Source organism: Panonychus citri, unplaced genomic scaffold (assembly GCF_014898815.1).
Source record: "Panonychus citri isolate SS breed McGregor unplaced genomic scaffold, ASM1489881v1 Contig00068, whole genome shotgun sequence".
Classification (NCBI taxonomy): Eukaryota; Metazoa; Arthropoda; class Arachnida; order Trombidiformes; family Tetranychidae; genus Panonychus; species Panonychus citri.
The window spans coordinates 84,241-106,298 of NW_026515473.1; the positions used below are offsets into that span (position 1 = coordinate 84,241).

A 22,058-nucleotide genomic window follows, 5' to 3' on the forward strand; every position below is an offset into this window, starting at 1 on the left:
TCCATTTTCATACGTAGCTTGGACTTTAAGCCGAAAAAAACCGCTCAAAATGAAGATATCGAGCTGACGGACTTATCTAATGCCTTACCACCTTGTGATAGTGACGAGATAGACGATAATCAAGTGAAACGAATAGTTAAACAATGACTTATTAAGGAACAGTTTGCTTCCAGGGAATGTGACAGAGAAACAACAGTTCGATTGATTATAATTTCATACTCGACGATCAAAGTGTCGAAAAATTTTCTTCCCATATTTTGCGACTCATTACTTCGTGGAAACGACACATCATTCAAAAGAAGCGCTTGGTTTGTTTTAAACGCTTTCAGCTGTTGATTGTTTTGTCAATTTCAAAGCTTTTACCCAAACAATCAGACTAATTGAATTAGTTAATTTCCAATGAATTATTATCATGTTATTGAACGATTTACCGGATGATTGCCTTTGGTTGATCTTCGACAACTTCTCGGGTTTAGAAGATTTGATTAGATTGTCTCAAGGTAAGAGTATAAAAGTTTTAACTTTGATAGAAATTAATTTGATTCTTTTTGTTTCTGAAGTTTGTTCGAAATGGTCCAACTTAGTTTCAATAAGATTCAAAAGAGTCAAATATCTCGTCACCAGTAAGTAAATCTCCACATAATTAGTTCTGATTACATTTTAACATTATAATCGTTTTCAAGGTGAGCCTATTGATCACATCAACAATTCCAAAATATGGACGAGGGATCCAATAGATACTCTAAAACATCACAATTTACGAGAATTGTTACCAAATCTCAGGGTAAATATCAAATAAAAAATCTTTCATCCTTATTAATTATTCTAACTTTTTTTGGTGGTTTAAGATTGTCACTGTAGTTGATTTTCTCCCCAGGCCTCAATTGAAACCAAGACATTATAAAAAAGTGATCAACAATAATCCGAAGATTAAAGGTTTGATTGGATTGAGAAACAAGTGTGCAGTCGATTTGAAAAATATCGAAATGATCGCAATGGATCATATGGCGGATTACAGAAAAGTCTTTCAACCTGATCAGTTGAAACAAATTTACTTTGGGCTTCTTCATGTAAATAAACTTCCTGAATACGTTGAATACTTTCCGAATTTAAAGCGATTCCATGTTTTTCTCTATGGTAAATCATTCATGTCGCTTTAATATCTTTCAAGATTGTTAGATTAATCAAAGAATCATTTCTACAGGAAATGAGCGTTACAATGGTCCAAACTTATCAAAGCTGAAGATTCTTGAAGCTTATGTATCAGAACGGGTGGGACTGGGAACGAATTCAACGTGATAGATTATTGTCCATCTTTGGTAAGCGCTTTTATTTGTGGTTCTACATATGAGCGAAAAATTGACATTTCCATAAAGAACTACAATCTAAGAGATTTGGTGATTGAAATAGTAAGTATCAAATTTGAGTTTCTCTTTGACCTGAGTTGATTCTTACAACATACACATGTATATCTATTTTCTTCATCTAAAGCTTATGATAGATTACATGAAATGGTCATCTATCCGAAAACTGTTGATTAAATTTCCAAATTTACTCCATCTCGCGATTAGAGGATCTGATTGGGTTGAGGATTGTCATGTGGAAGAATTGGTTCAACTGTTGCCACAGATAAAACTATTGGACTTTAGAGAATCTGATGGAGTTACTGTTAAATCAGCTGATTTTCTGTCAAAATTCTGTCTCAAATCTAATCGATCAATCAAAATCTATTATGATTGTGAAAAGGAACCAACTGACTGGCCTAAATTGGACACTCCTCGAGAATCAATTGTCTGCGGATTCGACTTCATGAAACATTGTTTTTATAAGAATTTTTCCCATCTTCCTTTGCTAATTGATGAATAAACCACCAAATTTTAAATCTCATGTTGATGTAATAAATTAAAGATTTTTGCTATAAAAAATAGCCATTCAATCAGTGAACTTTCATCATGTCTTTTGACAAATTACCTGAAAATTGTCTTTGGAAGATCTTTGACAATTTCGATGAATTAGAAGAGTTGATCCAATTGTCTAAAGGTAAAAGTAAAAGATTTTGAATTGTGATAGAAATTAACTTGATTCTTTCTGTTTCTGAAGTTTGTTCGAAATGGTACAATTTAATTTCCATAAGATTCTCAAAAGTTAAATATCTGCTCCACAGTAAGTAAATTTCCATTTAATCAAGTCTCTCATAGTTAACCAATTCTTTGGCTTCAATCAGGGACTGTTGCTCATTTTGATTATTCCAAAATATGGATAGAAAAATAGAAAACATTCAAATATAATCTACGGAAACTGTTGCCAAATCTCAGGGTAAATATTGACTAGAAATTGATCTTGATTCTTATATTACAAATATAGATTTTATTAATCTCTCGTGTTCGTATGGTTACATCAGCAAATTACTATGTATCCTCACTTGAATACCGAATGCACTTTTCCTTCCCGCCTGCATATTTCCAGAATGTGGTTAACAATAGTCCCAAAATAAAGGGATTGCTTGGGATACGCGGTGATCTCAATTTGGATCTAGAAAATATCGAGATGGTCGAAATGGATTATATGTTTTATTGTAAAGATATCTTTCGACCTGATCAGGTGAAACGAATTTTATCTGCTGTAGTTTCTAGTTTTAGTGAATATTTTTGTGATCTTCCGAATCTGCTAGATGAATAAAATTGCGAAATCATACATATTGTACCATTTTAAACAATTCGACTGGACGAAAAACAATTGTCTTACGAATCATGCATTCAGAAGAAGCGCTTATTTAGAATCAAACTAAGTACAGTTAACTAATCAGCTGACTTTAATCAGATGATTTTAAAATGAATTTCAAAGTTTAAAATACATGAAAAACTAATCATTATTTTCTCATTACCTTTGCTGTGAATTCTAATCATGCCGATTAACAATTTACCTGATGAATGTCTCTGGATGATATTAAACTATTTCGACGAGCTTGGACAGTTGATTCAATTATCGGAAGGTAAATAGTATTGGAGTTTTAATTGTTGCAAAAAGTAACTAAAACTTTATTTCTTTTCGATTCTATAGTTTGTTTAAAATGGTACACGTTAATTTCTGTAAGATTGAAAAAAGTTAAATATATTGTTAACAGTAAGTAAATTTCCATTTAACCATCAATCAGTTTTGATTCATTTTTCTAATTCTATTATTTTCGAGATGGAACTGGTAAGCGAATTGATCATCGCAAAATTTGGATCGAAAATCCAGTAGTTACTTTTAAACGTCACAATTGGTGGAAATTGTTACCAAATCTCAGGGTAATTTAATAGAAAATTGATATTATTACTTGACGATTAATCGAACTCTTTGTTATCGTTTCAGATCATCACTGTCGGAGGTGTCGTCAGGGATTCGCTCACAAGATATTGTACAAAATTGATTAAAAACAATCGAAAAATAAAAGGATTGATTGGACTAGACTATCGGTGTAAACTAAATTTGAAAAATATCGAAATGATTGCAATGACCTATCCGATAAACGATATAAAAGTCTTTCAATCCTCTAAGATAAAACAGATTCGCTACAATAACTTTGAGATCGATCTTCTTTATAAATATGTTGAATACTTTCCAAACTTGAAGCGACTCAATATTTCGTTTGTTGGTAAGTTATTGAGATTGAATTAATGATCTAAATTAATAGAAAATCATTTTAAAGGAGATTATGGTAATTATTTTGGTCCAGAATTGATCAATCTAAAGATTTTGGAGTCTAATTCAATCAGGCAGAAAGCAAATGTTAGCGGTTTTCATCTACTGAACTTTTGTCCATCTTTGAAACGCTTTCATCAAAAGTACGAAATCACATGGCAATATTGAACCGTCCGAAAAGAACTGCAATCTAAGAGATTTGGTTATCGAATTGGTAAGTATCAAGTGAGAGATTCGCTTTGAATTAAGATTGACTCGAACTCTTCTTTTTCATTTGTAGACAGAGATAATATATGAAACTTGGCCATTCTTGCGAAAATTTTTGTCTAAATTTCCAAACCTACAAAATCTTGCGATCAGAGGGGACTGCGAAACAAACGATAGCCATGTGAAAGAATTGGTTAAGTTATTACCAAAGGTAGAACTATTTGACTTCAGGAAATGTGAGAATGTCACTCAAAGATCAGCTGATTTCTTGTCTGAATATTGTCGCGAATCTAATCGATCAATTAAAATCTATTATGATTGTGGCAAGGAACCAACTGACTGGCCTAAATTGGAGACTCCTCGAGAATCAATTGTCTACGGATTCGATTTCATGAAACATTGTTTTTATAAGAGTTTTTCTACTCTTCCAGATATAATTGATGAATAAAATTATCAAAACCTCAATATTTCTAATAAAAATCCAAACTTATATTACCTAATGAATTGATAAAATTATTATAAGAACAATTCGATTTAATGACGGAAAACAAATACAATTATCTCTCTTTCTATTCGAAATAAACGTTCGTTTTTAATCAAACGATTCTATTTTATTCTATTTTATCGATAACAATCAAATTCTCCTACAATTCCATGAATGCGTTCAAATTTCAAATTAGTAAACTTTCTTGTCTTTTGATAAATTACCTGTTATTGTTATTGTTATAACATCTCAAAATTTGTTCAAAATGGTTCAATTTAATGAAAATTATCAACGATTATTTTAAGATGAAAGGATTAGTTATAATGTCAGAACCAGATGAAAACAATTATAACTATGAACATATCGAAATGATTGCAAGTGAATTCAAGTTGATCATCCGTATTTATCGTTATAAGACTTGAAGAATAAACCTTGTGAAATTATAAAAAGATAATAATTGAATGTAATGATTGTTTTTTGAGAGTTTTTTCGATCTTCCGGACCTAATTGATTCAATCGAATTAATAACAATTAAAGTTGATCAATGAAACCAATCAAAAGATCTTAATCCTGAACACTTAAAATTAGAAAATGTAAGTTATCGTTGTGCTTCTGAATTAATTCAAGACTTCGTTTTTTATTATTGCTCGGATTGTTTTGCTTTCATTGATGTTTTACAGAAAGAATCTCGTTGGATGCTTTTGAACTTTTAAATAAGAATTTAACAAACATTTGCTGTATTATAAAAGACGATACAATAATTAAATCACATTGATATTCACATGATACTAAATTGTAATCATCATTGTAAAATGAGTTTTTTGTTTTAGGGTTCATTCATCAATCAGATCCGGAAGAGTGGAAAAAGATTTATAAAAACAATGTTTCATGAAATCGAATCCGTAGAAAATTTGATCATTAGGAGTGTTTAATTTAGGCCAGTCAGTTGGTTCCCTTTCACAATTAAAATAGATTTTGATTAATCGATTAGATTCAAGGTAAAATTTAGATAAAAAATCAGCTGATTTTTGAGTAACTTTTTGGGATCTTCTGAAGTCCAACAGTTTTATCTTTGGCAATAACTTTACCAATTCTTCAACAAGATTATCCTCAATAGTGTCACCTCCTCTAATCGCAAGATTTTGTAAATTTGGATATTTGGACAACAGTCTTCGTAAGAATGCCCATGTTATGGATTCTTTAAATAGCTTAAGATGAAATAATAGAGATATTAGATGTTAATAGAATAAATTTGAATTCGATACTCACTATTACAATAACTAAATCCCTTAGATTGTAGTTCTTTTGTGTCATATTGATAAATTCATCATCTGATTGTCCGTGAATGTAAGCACTTTCCAAAGAAGGACAAAAGTCGATCACATGAATTGCGTTACAGATACTTGACCATCCGTCTACAGAAGACTCAAAGATCTTCAGATTAGATAAATTTGGACCATTATAACGAACATGTTTCCCTTGAAAAATTATTTCTCAGTTAATTTAGATCATTAATCGAACAGCAATAATTTACCTTGCAATGTAATGTTGAGTCGCTTTAGATTCGGAAAGTATTGGACGAGTTCAGAAAGTTCTTTCAAATTAAAAACTCCATTATAACGAATTTGTTGTAACTGATTAGGCCGAAAGAGTTTTTTATACTCGAATGTATAATAAAATTGAGTATTCATTGAGACCATTCTGATAACTTTCAAATCGATATTATATTTAAAGACTAGTCCAACCAGTCCGATTAGTCCTTTTACTTTCGGATTATTATTAACAATTTGTTTATAATTTGATGATCTCCTTGGTCCACCATTAATGTAAGGAAAGATATCAAGAATCTTAAACCATTAAAGTAAATTAATTACTAGTAAACGTTAACAATTTCATATTTACCCTGAGATTTGGTAACAATCTTCGTAAATTATAACTTTCAATAGTTTCTGGGTTCTCCATCCATACTTTGGAATAGTCCGAATGTGAAACTGTTTCTTCTGGAAGTCGACAGAATTGGTTGACAAATTACTGATACAATAATTAGAAAGAACAAGAATTGTACTTACTGTTGAGAAGATATTTAACTTTTTTCAATCTTATATCAATCAAATTGGACCATTTTGAACAAACTAAAGAAACAAAAACAAATTAAATTTAGTATTGATTGTCCACAGTTGGACTTATAAGCTTTTACCTTTAGACAATTGAATCAACTCTTCTAATTCGAAGAAGTTGTCGAAGATCAACCAGAGACATTCATCAGGCAAATCGTTCAATAACATATTTATAATTCACTGAACAATTAAATAAAAAATCGCCAATGAATTAAAAATTCATCTGATTAACTAACCGTTAATTTGAATTTTATCACTGCGGTTTGTGGCTCCTGAAGGGAAAGTGAAAGTTGTTTAATTAAATCAACCGCTTCTTTTCTTTAGTTTGATTGTTTCAAAAAACTGTTCAAAATCAATATTTAATGTTAGCCTATGCTAGAAAGGACAATCATGAAAATTTCAGAACCAAATGGAAACGAAAGAGTATAAAGTTTCAAAAACTTCGTTATTTCACTCTCAGTGTGTTGAGAAGGGTCTTGACAAATGATATTCGGATTTCTGAAGCGATAAAAATTGATAGTTTTATCGGGAAAGTCTTAGAAAGTTACTAAGATAATTATGGCCGTACAACCTTTTTCTCATAAGTTTATGACTCAAAAAAAGGTAACTCAGTATTTTTTAGGACGTCTCAATATCTTCCGTCCGGCTAATCAGGAATAAAATTAGATAATATTTTTGAGATGTTCGTGCAAAACTCGATGAACCAAAAAAAGTGCGGTTCTTAACTAAAAAGGATAAAAAAGTGAAAAAAAGTTAGAGGCCCTCCTTAATCCTGGTGCTTATCAAACTCGATTTGATCAATCAATTAAAATCTATTATGATTGTGAAAAAGAGCCAAATGACTGGCCTAAATTAGACACTCCTCAAGAATCAATTGTCTACGGATTCGATTTCATATAACATTATTTCTATAAATCTTATTCCACTCTTCCGGAATCATTGATGATTATCACCTTATAAATCGCTTCCCCTGTAATGATAAATAAATTTTTTGACTTTTTGTACATTAAGTTTGTTTTCTTGTCTTGAATAAAGCGCCTCACCTGAGAAAGAAACTTTCTTACCGCCTTGTGTTACAAAACTTTGTATCAATGAAACTCATTCATTGAATGAATGCCCTGGAGCAAAACGATAAAATCTCAGCTGTTAAATGAATGAATAAAAAGCTAAATATTTTTTGCAACAGAAAATCGTAAGATTTTTTGAGTTAGTTATTTTCTAATTACCTTACCTTCTTGAGTGAATTACAATAATGTTATTAAATGATTTACCTGATGTATGTCTTTGGATGATCTTCGCCAACATTTATGAATTAGAAGAGTTGATCCAATTGTCTAAAGGTAAAAGTATAAGAGTTTCAATTGTGATAGAAAACTAACACAAATTCTGATTCTTTTCATTTCTAAAGTTTGTTCGAAATGGGCCAATTTAATTTCTGAAAGATTCAAAAGAGTTAAATATCTTGTTAACTGTAAGTAAATTTCCATCTAATCGCTAATTACTTTTGATACATTTTATTAATTTTATCAAGATATTGGCGATCTTGACGTGGCCACAATATGTATGAATTACCCAATAGAAACACTTAAACATCACAATTTACGAGAATTGTTGCCAAATCTCAGGGTAATTATCAAATTGATAATTTTTCTTGACAATTAATTGTAATACTTTTTGATATAATGTTTAGATTGTCTCTGTTTATAACGATTTCTACTTGGATGAATTGAAAGTTTCAAAGTTTAGAAAAGTGTTTAACAATAATCCCAAAATTAAAGGAGTGATTGGAATAAATAAACTTCGCAAACTGGATTTGAGAAATATCGAAATGATCGCAATGGACAATATGGTTAATTACTTGGAACTTTTTCGACCTGATCAGTTGAAACAATCAAAATTTGAAGATTTCGATCTCGCATATCTTGCAGAGTACGCTGAATACTTTCCAAATTTAAAGCGACTCCATATCAGTGGATTCATTGGTAAATTATTTTCACTGGATTGATGTTCTAGATTAATGAGAAAATCATTTTTACAGAGAAGCAAATTTTCAATAACATTGGCTCGAAATTGTCTAACCTGAAAATTCTGGAATATTTTCCAATCGGATCGGATGAAAAATTGGACGAATTTCATTTGATAGATTTTTGTCCGGCTTTGGAAAGTGCTTTCATTCGCGGCGCTTCTGATGGTCAATATATTGATGCGTCTATAAAGAACTACATGCTAAGAGATTTGGTGATTGAAATAGTGAGTATCGAATAAGTTTCCTCAAGAATTAGGATTTACTCTTTATCTTTTTCATCTTAAGCCATGGGTGGAAATAGATCTGATGGCTTGGTCATCCATGCGAATTCTGCTGTCCAAATTTCCAAATTTACATAACCTTGCGATTAGAGGAAGTGGTGAAAAGTTTGAGGATAACCATATAAAAGAACTGGTTGAATTATTACCAGAAATAAAACTATTGGACTTCAGGGAATCTAAAAAATTTACTGAAAATTCAGCTGATTTCTTGTCTGAATATTGTCGCGAATCTAATCGACCAGTTAAAATCTATTATGATTGTGAAAATGAACCGAGTGAATGGCCTAAATTAAGCACTGCTGGCGATTCAGTTGTCTACGGATTCGATTTCATGAAGCATCATTTTTATAAGCATTTTCGCACTCTTCCGGACCTAATTGATGAATAAAATTAACCCGATCCATGAAAGATTTTGAGAAAAATTGTTTCAAGAGTTTTTTTACTCTTCCGGATCTAATTGATGAATAGTATTCTCAAAATCTCAATATTTCTAATAAAAATTCCAATTTGCATTTCCAATCTAATGAAGTTCAATTTAATGAAAGTTATCAACGATAATCTCAAGATGAAAGGATTAGTTATAATATCAGAACCCGATGAAAACAATTATAACTATGAACATATCGAAATGATTGCAACTCAGTTCAAGTTGATAATGGTATTTATCGTTATAAAACTTAAAACGAAACCGAAAACGAAAACGAAAAATAAACCTTGTGAAATTATAAAAGTTCAAGTTGATCATCCGTCAATTAATATACATGTATATGTAAATTCTAATATTTGTTTCTTAAAGATTTTCCTGATCTGCCGGAGTTAATTGACGAATAGATTATTTCAAAGGCGATTCCCAATTAACGAATTGGTTTTTGCGGTTTTTTTCGAAATTGAACTGTTCGCAAACCATTAGATAAAATTCTAAGAAAATATAGCCCATGACAAATGAAGAGTTAATGGTTGGACGTGGACCTGACTTATGAGGTCCAATAAAGGGTTAGGACTGTATACTAACTCTCAGCTATCGAATAAGGTTTACAAAAAATTCTTTAATTAGTTTATTACGATTGAAATTAGATTAAGTAATTAAATACCTACCAAATAATCTTTCAACTTTTTCACCTCAACCTTTTCTTTAGAAAGCTCATAACTTTTCAACGAATGATCGAAAAAATATAATTTTTATATCATTGAAAAAGAAAAAAATGCTATTCGTTTCGATAAATCAAATATTAATTGTGTGCGGAATAATTACGATAATCTGATTGAAATAGATCATTTTCTCAGATACTCGAAAAAACCAGTTTCCTCAGGTTAACAGGTATAGGTAAATAACATAGAATTGGGTCTAAATTTTTTATCATCATGTTTTCATCTTAAACTTCAAACTTAATAACTTTTTTGTTTTTCAATCCTTAACTATAAAATTTTCAAGATATTTCGTTAAATGTTTGAATTACATTTAATTGAAAAAAACTTATTATTATAGTTATTTACTGTGGTTGTTTTCAGTGTTTTTGTCTTTTGTATTAACACCGGAGCAGAAGTTGGAACTGAAACTGGAATTTGGATTGGTGTTTTCATTGACTTGGTCTGAAGCTTCAACTGTCATTGATTGGGTCGGTACTGCTGGTTGATCAATCATTTGTAGTTGAACGTTCCTAGAAAACGATTGATGAGATTGTTGTTCAGATATCGTTCTATGAGACGAGACTATGACTAATGACAAAATAAACTTTATTTTGATTTTCATCATTAAAGTTTACTCAAGTCTACTATTACAGCATTTCTCGGAATTGAAAAAATTCTGCCATCTATCGGGTTGACTAATCCAAATGGGAACTCGACTAAACTTCTTGGTAACTGGGCGAAAGTTACTGGGAAATGCTGTAATATTTATTGAGGTCACTTTTATTCAATTCGAAAAGTTTTTCAACAATCAAACTATCCAAAAGAAGCGCTTTGACTCTCAGCTTCAACTGTGAATGGCTGCGACTAAGACAAAAAGCCGAAAACTTGTTGAACAAAAATTGTCGATTGTTAATTGTTTCTGTTTAATAAATTTTTTCTGGAAGTAACTTTCTGTCTACAGTAGTTGAGTTGATATCACTCAAGTTGATATTTCTTTAATAGTGTGAAGTTTTGTTCACTCATATCATTGATTTCGAACTGTTTTTTTTGAAACAATCAAACTGTTCAAAAGAAGCGGTTGGTTTAATCAAAACCCTTTCACTTTCCCTTCAGGAGCCACAAGCAAAGTGAAGCGAAAAAAGTTGGCGATTATTCCCAATCAGGTGAATTTCAAATTCTCAATTCTAACACAAGAAGTTTGAAATTTTATTTTAACTGTTAAGTGAATTATAGTTATGCTATTAAACGATTTGCCTGATGATTGTCTCTGGTTGATCTTCGACAACTTCTTCAAATTAGAAGAGTTGATTCAATTGTCTGAAGGTAAAACTTTGCAAGTTCAACTGTTGATAATCAATACTAAATTTCAGTTGTTTTTTGTTTCTTTAGTTTGTTCAAAATGGTCCAATTTGATTGATTTAAGATTCAAAAAAGTTAAATATCTTTTCAACAGTAAGTAAAATTCTAATTTTTGTAAAAATTATTTTCTAACCGATTCTATCAACTTCAAGAATCAAGATTAGTTCCACATTTGGATTATTCCAAAGTATGGATGGAACAGTTGAAAACTATTCGACGATATAATTTACGGGAATTGTTACCAAATCTCAGGGTAAATGTTTAACAGAAATTGCTCACATCAACTGGAATTTGATTAATTTTTATTCTATTCAATTGTTTCAGATTTTTGATATCTCTTATCACTATTACGGCCAAACTTATAAAATGCATTATTTTGAGAAAGTGATTAACAATCCGAAAATAAAAGGAATAGTTGGACTAAACACTTTTTATGATTACAATTTAAAAAATATCGAAATGGTGTCAATAGATTTTTTACGTGCCCCGTATAAAAAACGCTTTCGACGTGATCAGTTGAAACAAATTCGTTATAAGGACTATTTTTATTTGCATAATCTTTTTGAGCTCGTCGAATACTTTCCTAATTTGAAACGACTCAATATTTGGTTTTCAGGTAAATTATTAGTGTTTAATGTGATTAATGATCTTAATTAATTGAAGAATTATTTTCAAAGGTGAACAAGTTCGTTACAATGGTCCAAATTTACCCAATTTAAAGATCTTTGAGTCTGCAATAAGCGGAAAGAGTGATAACTGTAACGCATTTCATGTGATGGACTTTTGTCCATCTTTGGAAAGTGCTTACATTTATAACCAATCAGATGATAAATTTACCAACATGGCACAAAAGAACTACAATCTAAGGGATTTTGTAATTGGAATAGTGAGTATATAGAATCAGAATCTATTCTGAAATTAATTTTCAACTATATTTTTTGCATCTCAAGCCACTTGGAATACACCTAACATGGTCATTCTTACGAGGACTGTTGTCCAAGTATCCAAATTTACAAAATCTTGCGGTCAGAGGAGGTGATGCTATTAAGGATAGTCGTGTTGAAGAATTGGTCAAGTTATTGCCGGAGATAAAACTGTTGGACTTCAGAAGATCCAAAGGAGTGACTTCAAAATCAGCTGATTTCTTATCTAAATTCTGTCGCAAATCTTATCGATCAATCAAAATCTATTATGATTGTGAAAAGGAACCAATTGATTGGCCTAAATTAGACACTCCTGAAGAATTAATTGTCTATGGATTCGATTTCATGAAACATTGTTTTTACAAGAATTTTCATCGTCTTCCGGATCTAATTGATGAATAAACTCTAACGCTTTTAATTCATTTTGCATTAAAATGAGCTAAATGAATATTATAAATTTTTTTAATGTAAGTTTAAAATTCGGTAAGATGAGCTTTAGTGGTTTGAGGTAGAACGAAGTTTTTTTAACCAGTAAAGAGTTAAGGATCGTATACTAAGTGTTTGAACTAAATCTTACAATTGAGGCTCAAGTCAAGCTCATTTTTTCAACGAATTTTTATCGTTTACGATGGAAAAAATTCCTTGTGTTTTGTAACAAATGATTAGCGACCGAAAGTAAAATCGTTCAAAATGATGGTTATTATGAAAAAACGAGCAGTTGATAAACTGAAATACTCTCATTATCGGACTGTAGCTTTAATGACAATTTATTTGATTGGAACATCCGAGACAAAATTCATGAAAGAATATTAATATTATTCAATAAAGTAGAATGTAGGTGATTTCATTCATCAATTAGAATCGGAAGATCACAAAACATTTTATAAAAACAATGCTTCATGAAATCGAATCCATAGACGATTGAATCATCAGTTCCAAGCATATTGGGCCAGTCAATAGGTTCCTTTTCACAATCATAATAGATTTTGATTGATCGACTGGATTTAGCACAATATTCCGACAAGAAATCAGCTGATTTTTGAGTGACATATTCTGATCCTCTGAGGTCCAACAGTTTTACTTCTGGCAAAATCTCCACCAATTCTTCAACATGACAATCCTCAATCTCATCGCTCATTCTGATCGCAAGATTATGTAGATTTGGATATTTGGACAACAGCTCTCGCAGGAATGACCAAGTTATTTCTTCTTGAATTGACTTGAAAAGAACAGAAAATTACTAATTATTTAAGGCGAATCTTTAATTTGATACTCACCATTTCGATAACCAAATCTCTTAGATTGTAGTTCTTTATGGTCAAATCAATAAAATGGTCGTTTGACGAACTATTGATGAAAGCGCTTTCCAAAGATGGACAAGAGTCCATCAAATGAAAAGCGCTCCAAGCTTCATGCGCTTCGAATGTATGTGATTCAAGAATCTTGAGATTGGACAATTCTGGGCCATTGTATCGAGTTTCTAGTTCTGCAAAAATTATTATCATTCTTTCATTAATCCAGAACATTAATCAAATTTCAATAGTTTACCATCAAACATCGTGAGGTTGAGTCGCTTTAAATTTGGAAAGTATGCAACGTATTGAGGAAGATCACGCAAATTAAGCTCATGAAAGTAAATTTGTTTCAGTTGATCAGGTCGAAAGACTTTTCTAAAATCAAACTCATCCATTTCAACCATCTCGATATTTTCCAAGTTGAGATTATGATAATTAATGCAACTCAGTCCAATCAGTCCTTTTAGTTGCTTATTATTATTTATCACTTTACTGAAATCTTTGAGTTTTTTTCCACACCATAGAAATGATCAGAGATGTCGAGAATCTAATCGATACCGAAAACACGAATAAATATCAAATAGACAACTGAAATTTAATATTTACCCTGAGGTTTGGTAACAATTCTCGTAAATTATGGTCCTTGATCGTCTCTGGATCTCTTATCCATAACTTGGTATGATCAATATGATCGATAGTGTTTTCTTCAGGTCCATGGACTTGAAAAGATTGATCAAACCAAATTAACAATTACACGTAGAGGGAAATTTACTTACCGTTAAATAGATATTTAATTCTTGAAAATCTTACGGAAATTAGGTTGGACCATCTAGAACAAACTTTAAATCAAATAGAATTAAAATTTTGGTTAATTGATACACTGAAAAATTTAAACTTTTACCTTTAGACAATTTAATTAACTCTTCGAGATTAAAGAAGCTGCCGAAGATCATCCAGAGACATTCATTAGGTAAATTGTTTATGGACATAATCACAATTAACTGAACTGATGAAATTAAACGAATTGTTTTGTAACAATTTAATAGACTTAATAGATTTAATAAACAATTAACAATCGACAATTTTTGTTCAACAAGTTCTCAGCTTCTAGTCTGAGGCGCAGCCGTTTACAGCTGGAAGGCTGAGAGTCAAAGCGCTTCTTTTGAATAGTTTAGTTGTTAGAGATTCTTAAATTGAATAAAAGTGACAAAATAATCGACATTCGAATAGAAATCATTTTGAGCAACAGTCACAATCTCATCTCATAGATTTTTCATGTTAGTAGATAATTAATTTATTTAAATATTCTCAATGATTAACGATCATCAAGAAAAGAACGAAATATTGTCACAGTTATCAATTTATTTGAGCCATGTTACAACTATTCTTCCAATTATGATTGTTAACTCATATGAATTTTGATTAATGGTTGGAGGTGGACGCAAGTTATGAGAATCAATAAGGAGTAGAATAAAAGCAGCCCTCTTTGGCCCACATGCATTTCTGGCCCAATAGGCATTTCTAACCCACCGAAGTGGACCGGAGAGGGCTGCTTTTATTGTACTATAAGGGGTTAGGACTTTATTCTAAGTGACCGAACTAAACCTAACCGAAATGATCTACTCCATTTTATTATCTATTCAATCATATTCTGTGTTTTTTATATTTGTTATTCTCTTCTTTATTTCTATGCCCATTGCCATTATTTTAGGACAATTAGCTCTGAGCAATTACTTCACAATTTTGATAATGAAGAGTCGCATGGATGTTAGGGACAGAACAACTCACTTGCTCCTTGGAACTGTCACGAATAATGTCAGATGATGTGAAAATGTGCCATTTTTCATAATCAGAAAAAAGCTCTTGTTCTCAGTAATTAATCAGCTGTTTTTCGACTGAATTTCTCATTTCAAATAAGAGATGTGCGATATTTGAAAAAAATATCATCGAATGGTATCGATACTCAGATTTCAAATATCGATCTTAACAATATTTAGTGAAAGAGAAAAAGACAGAGAAAAAAGTAAGAGAAAGAGAAAAGTTTTAAAAAATTGGTAAAAAAACCTTAAAAAATCTCATATGGTGAAAAGAAAGAGTAAAAAAAGATACTTATTAATCGATATTCTTTTTATTATATCGATAAAAATCGACACCAAAATAACGATATCGATAATATCGCCCATCTCTATTTCAAATGGTATTTGTGGCACAAACTTCGTGCTTCTTCATTTCTTCAAGTTTTTAAATGACTAAAAAGTAAATTACCCTCATGTCATTAAACGATTTACCTGATAATTGTCTTTGGAAAATCTTAGAAAATTTCCATGGAATTAAACAATTGATTCGATTGTATAAAGGTAAGGTTAAGATTCCGTTTAAATGATGAAACTCTAATGCTTATTTACTTTCACTTGGTTCTAAAGTTTGTTCGAGATGGTCCGATTTGATTGCGCCGAAATTAAATCAAGTAAAATATCTCCAAGTGATGAAGTGTAAGTTAATTCCTACTTAACCCATTAGCGGTTTTAATTAATTTATTTCCAATTTTTAATTCGAAGATAAAAAACGTGATTATGTCGATAAGAACATTTCCTGGATGAAATATGAAACAGATTGGAGAAATTACAATTTAATAGAATTGTTTCCAAATCTAAAGGTAATCACCGAACTTTTTAGATCAAAAGAACGTTGCTTTCTAATTACATTGTTATTTTTTAATTTTATGATAGATTATAGAAGTTTTATCGTATAGTCATTTTCGAGTTGTTGATTTACCAAGAATTCTCAAAAATAATCCACAAATAAAGGGAGTAATTGGCAATAAAGAGCTGAGTAGAGTTGGTTACTTGGAAAATATCGAAATGTTCGCTGCAAGGTTTCGGATTAAATTCAATTATAAAAAAGTTTTTCGACCTAATCAGTTGAAACAAGTGCGCTGCTACTATTTTCTTATGGACGATCTTCCTTCATTCATTGAATATTTTCCTAATTTGAAGCGACTCAACTTGCAACTCTATAACTATGAAGGTGAGATACAACTTGAGAATTGATCTTCCGATTGTTTCATATGATCAATATCTTTTCAGGGTATTACTATGGGAAGGACGTTTTTTACAATGGTCCGAATTTGTCTTCGTTAAAGATTCTTGAACTTCGCACAAACGATTTGGTTGAAAAGTGCACCGTATTTCATTTCATGGATTTTTGTCCATCTTTGGAAAGCGCTTTCATCCATTGTTGGACATTAAATGTTTGTGTAATAGATGAATCGATAAAGAATTACAACCTAAGAGATTTGGTTATCGAACCGGTGAGTCAATGGGTGAGAAATTCTTATTAGATTATTAATAATTTTTTCCTTTATTCTTTTGATTAAGTCTGGTCGTTTTTCGTGGCCATCACTTCGAAGACTTTTGTCCAAATTTCCTAATTTACATCATCTTGGGATCAGATTTATGATTGAGATTGATGATAATAACTTAGAGGAATTGATAAAGTTATTACCTGAGTTGAAGATATTGGACTTGAGAGGATGTAAGAAAGTGACGCATAAATCAGCTGATTTTCTGTCCAAATATTGTGTCAAAGAGAAGAAATCAATTAGAATCTATTACGATTGTGAAAATGAGCCCGCCGAATGGCCTAAGTTGCACACTCCTCGAGAATCAATTGTCTTCGGATTCGACTTCATGAAACATTGTTTTTATAAATCCTTTTCTACTCTTCCAATTCTCATTGATGAATAAAATCGAAACTTTTATAACCCAAAGTTTAATATCACTAATGGTTGCAACCATAAGTGATATTGTGATTATCTGATTATTTAACAAGAATTGTCAACAATATTCCGAGAATAAAGAATTGATTGGATTTCTTGAATGTCTTAGAGAAAATTATAACAAGGAAATATCAAAATGTGCGCTTTATAGTTATTCTCTTCTCTAGTTCTCTCAGTTACTTCACAACTTAGAATCTAAGTCTTAGATGATGAAGAGTTGCATGGGTTTTATGGACAAAACAACTCACTTGCTCGTTGAAAATTCCGAGAATAATACTCAGATGCGTTTAAAATGCCCCTTTTGTCATATTCAAAAAGAAGCGCTTGTTCTTAGTAATTAATCAGCTGTTTCTCCGAGAAAATTTCTCATTTCAAATGAAATTTTTGCTTCTTCATTTCTTCAAGTTTTTAAATGACTAAAAAGTAAATTATCATCATGTCATTAAACGATTTACCTGATAATTGTCTTTGGAAAATCTTTGAAAATATCCATGGAGTTAAACAATTGATTTGTTTGTCTAGAGGTAAGATTGAGATTCAGTTTAGATGATGAAATTCTAATGCTTTTTTACTTTCACTTGGTTCTAAAGTTTGTTCGAGATGGTCCGATTTAATTACGCCGAGATTTAAGAGAGTGAAATATCTCCAAGTAATGACGAGTAAGTTTCTACCTAATCCATCAGCGATTAATAATTAATTTATTTCCAATTTTTTAATTGAAAGATAAAAAACGTGATTATATCGACAAGAACATTTCCTGGATGAATTTTAAAACAGATTGGAGAGGTTACAATTTAATGGAAAAGTTTCCAAATCTAAAGGTAATTAACAAACTTTTTAGATCAAAAGAACGTTGCTTTCTAATTACATTTTATTTTTTAATTTAATGATAGATTATAGAAGTTTCGACTTATAATCATTATCGCTTTGGTGATTTACCAAGAATTCTCAAAAATAATCCACAAATAAAGGGAATAATTGGCACTAAAGAGCTGAGTGAAGTTGGCTACTTGGAAAATATCGAAATGTGCTCTGCAGAGTTTGATTTCGATTATAAACAAGTTTTTCGACCTGATCAGTTGAAACAAATTCGGTGCTACTATTTTGACATGAATGATCTTCCTTGTTTTATTAAATATTTTCCAAGTTTGAAGCGACTCAACATAGAACTCGATGAAGGTGAGATTCAACTTGTATTAGTCTTACGACTGTGTTAATGGTTTATATCGTCTTACGATTTTTAATAGCGGACGAAGTTTTTTACAATGGTCCAAATTTATCTTCGTTAAAGATTCTTGAACTTGGTACAAACGATTTCGTCAAACAATTCACCGGATTTCATTTCATGGATTTTTGTCCATCTTTGGAAAGCGCTTTTATTCATTATTACGCAGAGGATCTTCATGTATTAGATGAATCAATAAAGAATTTTAATTTAAGAGATTTGGTTATCGTTAATGTAAGTCAATTGGTGAAAAGTTCTTATTAGATTATTAATAATTTTTTCCTTTATTCTTTTGAATCAGTGTGGTTTTTTTTCGTGGCCATCACTTCGAAGGCTGTTGTCCAAATTTCCCAATTTACATCATCTTGGGATCAGATATGTTGATGAGATTAATGATTATAATTTAGAGGAATTGATAAAAATACTACCTGAGTTGAAGTTATTGGACTTGAGGAGTTTTAAGAAAATCACATACGAATCAGCTGATTTGCTGTCCAAATATTGTGTTGAAGCTCATCCATCAATTTTGATATATTACGATTGTGAAGACAAACCCACCGAATGGCCTAAGGTGGGCACTCCTCAAGAATCAATTGTCTACGGCTATGATTTCATGAAACATTGTTTTTATAAAACTTTCAATTCTCTTCCAGTTCTCATTGATGAATAAAAATCGAAACAAACTTTAATAATTTTCAAAGTTTAATACCACTAGTGGTTACATATTTTATTCTTTCGTCCTTATTGTTGATAAAAATCACCAGATATCAAAACAAGTGAGTCTAAGCTGATTACCTGTTCTCTTCAACAACCGACTGACTTGAATCAACCAAAAAGCCAAAATATGAATAAAAAATTCGTAATCAAGTTGCTCTTGGTTGCCGAATATGCAGTCTTTGGCTCGTATTCACCTACCGAGATTTAGCTTAACTCTGAGATTAAATCAGCTGAGTTCAACTGTTTCACTAATTAAAATTAAAATTTGATCTGTAGTCACAGCTAAACGCAGATTTCTAAAACTCGCAATCAAAAATTTGCATTTCACCATTAAACCCTTTCATCTGTCAAAAAGTAACAAGTTGTTTGTTTCTGAATGTATTTCAATAGCAATTCAATGAAGTCTTTTCACTTAATTTATGATTCGTCTTTTTTTGGGTATAACTCATCTAGAAAATTTAGATGAATAGATCACAAATCCATTGACAAGATTAAGAATTTTGCTGAAAATAAACTTTATTTGCTTTTAACCATAAAAGTTAAACTCATTTAGTATTAATCAATTGATTAATTAATCGAATCTACCATGTACATACTTATGTACATGAACGAAACTTTAATAAGATAACCAGTGTTTTAAACGGAGGCTGAGGTTGCGACTTCTCCTGATGAAGCAGCTGAAGCGACAACTTCTTCAGCTTGGTCTAATTCAGCGGCAGCGGCTTTGACGGCTTCGATCTTTTGTGCGGATGGAAGTTTGTCAGCACCGTTAACCTTTTCCATGGCTCCTTGGATCTTTTCTTTTTGTTCTTGGATCTTTTCGTTATCTTCTCCTCGGAATGAGTCTAACAAATCATCGAATCGGTTTCGAAGGGCATCAAATCGTTCAGTGATGGTGTTCTTAAGACCAGACCAGTTGATTCCGAAAAGAGATCGAGACTTGGCAGCTGAAACTTCACTAACAACTTGGTTCTCAACATTGTCAACTGAGTTGACAATTTGGTTAACGGCTTCAGTTGATTGAGTGTTGTGGAGTCGATCCTTAAGAGCCTTCAAGGTCTTGAGAGCATTGTCGAGGATCAGTTGTCGAACTTCGTCTAATTTACCCTTGTTCTTTTCGATGTATGATTCCAATGAAGTAGTGACGGCGTCAACTCGATCAGAGACGATTCCTTGGAGACCTGGAAGGTTCTTAATGAGAGCATCAGCTCCATCTTCGAGAAGATCTTCAGCAGATTCTTGGAGTTGTTTAAGTCCATTCATGAAAGATTCTTTAGCTTGAGCGATTTGTTGTTGAAGAGCTGAGCCGAAGAATTTTCCAAATTGAGCCTTGGCATCGTTGAAAGCTGATTGAGCGTTAGCCACTAAGTCGTTTAAGACATTTCGCTTTTCAACGGATCGAGCTTCGATAGCGACGACTAAACAAGAGAAACAAGAAAATAATCATTAGAATAATCAACTAATTGTTCACACAATTGGAATAGTCTAATACTTACATCCAGCGACGAGGAGAACAGCAAGAGTAAGTCCTAAGAATTTCATTTTGATTTTTTTTATATTTTCTGATTAAAGACAATTAATCTGATGAGAATTGGATGTAAATCAGTTCCCTTTTTATACTAGAAAATGGAAGATAATTTTTGATCCATTCGGGCTCACAATTAGTAAATCACCTTAATCTCACCTGTTTAATTTGTTATTTCAAAAACATTATCATCTCCTAAATAAGTTCCATCCTTTGTATTTATCTAATTAGGATTGACATCTAATTGTTTCTTTCTCATAGCTAATCCAATTCTTGACGTTCATTGTCAACGTATAATGTTAGGCCTGATTCAACCGATGAACTTATTCACTATTGATCAATAATCAATAATGTTTACAACTATCGTTTGATTTTGAATAACAAGGAACAATAAGTGTTAATTGTTATCATCAACATTTCAATCAATCGGATAACCTCTTGATATTTAACCAAATGCTTATTATTTTTCCAGGGCTCATATTGAACTAATAAATTGACATGATTTAATATTCATCATAAGATAATCATCTGATTAATTAATCAATCATGAAAACAATGAAACAGAAATATTTTCATTATTACGATTGAATTAAAGGAGAATCAAAATTGAAATCTAAATAACAATCTAATGAGCTCGATTGGTCGAGTGACCTTATTTTCAGACTCAACTGGGAATATATAATAATAATAATCGTGAACATTGAATTGACCACAAGAGTTGAAAATATTATAACCCAAGTATTTAGATCATGATAATAATTTTGTTGGTCAGCAGGATGATGACGATGAAGATGATGATGATGATGATGATCTCTCTTGCATGCAAAGTACTTGGTTATGCTCGGCCAGTCTCATAAGGAAGCAAATTTGATAAATATGAAAATGGGAGTAGGAAGAGTGAGTCAGTTAATTGCGATGAAAATAACTGGAAAAATGAATGATAGAGAGTGAAAGAGATTAGGTAAAAATCTAGACAATTAGTTGACATTGTTATCCTAAAGTTGAACAATCAAGGTACCGAATAGAAAAGTGATTTAGTTAATCCCTAGTAATTTGATCGTTAATCTCACAATCAAATCGAAGGTCGTTAAATTGGTTGGCCATTTAGTGGACTTTTCTTGGTTAAGGTTATTGGCTAAATTGTTATTGTTTATCATCGCCATGGTTAATCCAGCAATTAAACAACTTTGTATCTGCCAAATTTGTATTTGTGGGTAAGTATCAAAATTTTGGTTCCTTGATTTGAGTTCAAAATTTCATAGCAATTAACTCATGGCTTTGTAATTAAGTCCAAATCTATTTACTCATT

At 31.3% G+C, this 22,058-nt stretch overlaps 8 protein-coding genes across 8 annotated transcripts; 5 read left to right on the forward strand and 3 right to left on the reverse strand.

Annotated features, from left to right (window-relative positions):
- The first annotated feature begins 90 nt into the window (after positions 1–90).
- LOC128386256 (uncharacterized) lies at positions 91–4,395 on the forward strand. Its single transcript, XM_053345261.1, has 12 exons — positions 91–500; positions 561–623; positions 684–784; positions 849–1,137; positions 1,574–1,791; positions 2,365–2,601; positions 2,902–2,992; positions 3,061–3,123; positions 3,190–3,290; positions 3,355–3,637; positions 3,692–3,898; positions 3,965–4,395. Exons 1-11 carry the CDS (start codon positions 413–415, stop codon positions 3,850–3,852), a joined length of 1,695 nt encoding a protein of 564 aa, XP_053201236.1. The 5' UTR covers positions 91–412; the 3' UTR covers positions 3,853–3,898; positions 3,965–4,395.
- Positions 4,396–4,712: 317 nt separating this feature from the next.
- On the reverse strand, positions 4,713–6,712 carry LOC128386377 (uncharacterized). The gene is made up of 6 exons (XM_053345407.1): positions 6,573–6,712; positions 6,445–6,507; positions 6,278–6,375; positions 5,910–6,222; positions 5,645–5,853; positions 4,713–5,583 (listed from the first exon to the last, which is right to left on the reverse strand). Exons 1-6 carry the CDS (start codon positions 6,658–6,660, stop codon positions 5,209–5,211), a joined length of 1,146 nt encoding a protein of 381 aa, XP_053201382.1. The 5' UTR covers positions 6,661–6,712; the 3' UTR covers positions 4,713–5,208.
- A 911-nt stretch (positions 6,713–7,623) lies between these two features.
- On the forward strand, positions 7,624–9,367 carry LOC128386272 (uncharacterized). Its single transcript, XM_053345278.1, has 6 exons — positions 7,624–7,832; positions 7,901–7,963; positions 8,024–8,118; positions 8,183–8,474; positions 8,531–8,742; positions 8,804–9,367. The coding sequence occupies exons 1-6, from the start codon at positions 7,745–7,747 to the stop codon at positions 9,185–9,187; spliced, it is 1,134 nt and encodes a 377-aa protein (XP_053201253.1). The 5' UTR covers positions 7,624–7,744; the 3' UTR covers positions 9,188–9,367.
- Positions 9,368–10,861: 1,494 nt separating this feature from the next.
- Positions 10,862–12,697, forward strand: LOC128386279 (uncharacterized). Its single transcript, XM_053345287.1, has 6 exons — positions 10,862–11,250; positions 11,317–11,379; positions 11,439–11,539; positions 11,611–11,902; positions 11,964–12,172; positions 12,237–12,697. Exons 1-6 carry the CDS (start codon positions 11,163–11,165, stop codon positions 12,609–12,611), a joined length of 1,128 nt encoding a protein of 375 aa, XP_053201262.1. The 5' UTR covers positions 10,862–11,162; the 3' UTR covers positions 12,612–12,697.
- A 247-nt stretch (positions 12,698–12,944) lies between these two features.
- Positions 12,945–14,619, reverse strand: LOC128386246 (uncharacterized). The gene is made up of 6 exons (XM_053345251.1): positions 14,406–14,619; positions 14,281–14,343; positions 14,111–14,223; positions 13,758–14,051; positions 13,487–13,695; positions 12,945–13,428 (listed from the first exon to the last, which is right to left on the reverse strand). The coding sequence occupies exons 4-6, from the start codon at positions 13,906–13,908 to the stop codon at positions 13,054–13,056; spliced, it is 735 nt and encodes a 244-aa protein (XP_053201226.1). The 5' UTR covers positions 13,909–14,051; positions 14,111–14,223; positions 14,281–14,343; positions 14,406–14,619; the 3' UTR covers positions 12,945–13,053.
- A 927-nt stretch (positions 14,620–15,546) lies between these two features.
- LOC128386280 (uncharacterized) lies at positions 15,547–17,314 on the forward strand. Its single transcript, XM_053345288.1, has 6 exons — positions 15,547–15,861; positions 15,928–15,996; positions 16,063–16,160; positions 16,234–16,531; positions 16,591–16,814; positions 16,882–17,314. The coding sequence occupies exons 1-6, from the start codon at positions 15,774–15,776 to the stop codon at positions 17,248–17,250; spliced, it is 1,146 nt and encodes a 381-aa protein (XP_053201263.1). The 5' UTR covers positions 15,547–15,773; the 3' UTR covers positions 17,251–17,314.
- Positions 17,315–17,625: 311 nt separating this feature from the next.
- On the forward strand, positions 17,626–19,206 carry LOC128386277 (uncharacterized). The gene is made up of 6 exons (XM_053345285.1): positions 17,626–17,806; positions 17,873–17,941; positions 18,006–18,103; positions 18,176–18,461; positions 18,530–18,741; positions 18,809–19,206. The coding sequence occupies exons 1-6, from the start codon at positions 17,719–17,721 to the stop codon at positions 19,175–19,177; spliced, it is 1,122 nt and encodes a 373-aa protein (XP_053201260.1). The 5' UTR covers positions 17,626–17,718; the 3' UTR covers positions 19,178–19,206.
- Positions 19,207–19,722: 516 nt separating this feature from the next.
- LOC128386418 (uncharacterized) lies at positions 19,723–20,880 on the reverse strand. The gene is made up of 2 exons (XM_053345450.1): positions 20,721–20,880; positions 19,723–20,642 (listed from the first exon to the last, which is right to left on the reverse strand). Exons 1-2 carry the CDS (start codon positions 20,764–20,766, stop codon positions 19,861–19,863), a joined length of 828 nt encoding a protein of 275 aa, XP_053201425.1. The 5' UTR covers positions 20,767–20,880; the 3' UTR covers positions 19,723–19,860.
- Positions 20,881–22,058: the final 1,178 nt, after the last annotated feature.

Excerpts from the sequence above, each read along its gene's own strand:
- LOC128386279 (XM_053345287.1), top strand. The coding sequence starts at position 11,163 with ATGCTATTAAACGATTTGCCTGATGATTGTCTCTGGTTGATCTTCGAC. Across the intron at positions 11,251-11,316 it reads GTTGATTCAATTGTCTGAAG|TTTGTTCAAAATGGTCCAAT; the intron begins GTAAAACTTTGC and ends TTGTTTCTTTAG. Across the intron at positions 12,173-12,236 it reads GGGATTTTGTAATTGGAATA|CCACTTGGAATACACCTAAC; the intron begins GTGAGTATATAG and ends TTGCATCTCAAG.
- LOC128386246 (XM_053345251.1), bottom strand. The coding sequence starts at position 13,908 with ATGGTTGAAATGGATGAGTTTGATTTTAGAAAAGTCTTTCGACCTGAT. Across the intron at positions 13,696-13,757 it reads CAACCTCACGATGTTTGATG|AACTAGAAACTCGATACAAT; the intron begins GTAAACTATTGA and ends TAATTTTTGCAG. Across the intron at positions 13,429-13,486 it reads GAGATTTGGTTATCGAAATG|TCAATTCAAGAAGAAATAAC; the intron begins GTGAGTATCAAA and ends GTTCTTTTCAAG.
- LOC128386418 (XM_053345450.1), bottom strand. The coding sequence starts at position 20,766 with ATGAAATTCTTAGGACTTACTCTTGCTGTTCTCCTCGTCGCTGGAT. Across the intron at positions 20,643-20,720 it reads TGTTCTCCTCGTCGCTGGAT|TCGTCGCTATCGAAGCTCGA; the intron begins GTAAGTATTAGA and ends TCTCTTGTTTAG.
- LOC128386377 (XM_053345407.1), bottom strand. The coding sequence starts at position 6,660 with ATGTTATTGAACGATTTGCCTGATGAATGTCTCTGGTTGATCTTCGAC. Across the intron at positions 6,223-6,277 it reads GATTGTTACCAAATCTCAGG|ATTCTTGATATCTTTCCTTA; the intron begins GTAAATATGAAA and ends TAATGGTTTAAG. Across the intron at positions 5,854-5,909 it reads ACTCAACATTACATTGCAAG|GGAAACATGTTCGTTATAAT; the intron begins GTAAATTATTGC and ends TAATTTTTCAAG.
- LOC128386272 (XM_053345278.1), top strand. The coding sequence starts at position 7,745 with ATGTTATTAAATGATTTACCTGATGTATGTCTTTGGATGATCTTCGCC. Across the intron at positions 7,833-7,900 it reads GTTGATCCAATTGTCTAAAG|TTTGTTCGAAATGGGCCAAT; the intron begins GTAAAAGTATAA and ends TCATTTCTAAAG. Across the intron at positions 8,743-8,803 it reads GAGATTTGGTGATTGAAATA|CCATGGGTGGAAATAGATCT; the intron begins GTGAGTATCGAA and ends TTTCATCTTAAG.
- LOC128386256 (XM_053345261.1), top strand. The coding sequence starts at position 413 with ATGTTATTGAACGATTTACCGGATGATTGCCTTTGGTTGATCTTCGAC. Across the intron at positions 1,138-1,573 it reads ATTCCATGTTTTTCTCTATG|GATCTGATTGGGTTGAGGAT; the intron begins GTAAATCATTCA and ends TCGCGATTAGAG. Across the intron at positions 2,602-2,901 it reads ATATCTTTCGACCTGATCAG|ATCATGCCGATTAACAATTT; the intron begins GTGAAACGAATT and ends CTGTGAATTCTA.
- LOC128386280 (XM_053345288.1), top strand. The coding sequence starts at position 15,774 with ATGTCATTAAACGATTTACCTGATAATTGTCTTTGGAAAATCTTAGAA. Across the intron at positions 15,862-15,927 it reads ATTGATTCGATTGTATAAAG|TTTGTTCGAGATGGTCCGAT; the intron begins GTAAGGTTAAGA and ends TTGGTTCTAAAG. Across the intron at positions 16,815-16,881 it reads GAGATTTGGTTATCGAACCG|TCTGGTCGTTTTTCGTGGCC; the intron begins GTGAGTCAATGG and ends CTTTTGATTAAG.
- LOC128386277 (XM_053345285.1), top strand. The coding sequence starts at position 17,719 with ATGTCATTAAACGATTTACCTGATAATTGTCTTTGGAAAATCTTTGAA. Across the intron at positions 18,462-18,529 it reads CAACATAGAACTCGATGAAG|CGGACGAAGTTTTTTACAAT; the intron begins GTGAGATTCAAC and ends GATTTTTAATAG. Across the intron at positions 18,742-18,808 it reads GAGATTTGGTTATCGTTAAT|TGTGGTTTTTTTTCGTGGCC; the intron begins GTAAGTCAATTG and ends CTTTTGAATCAG.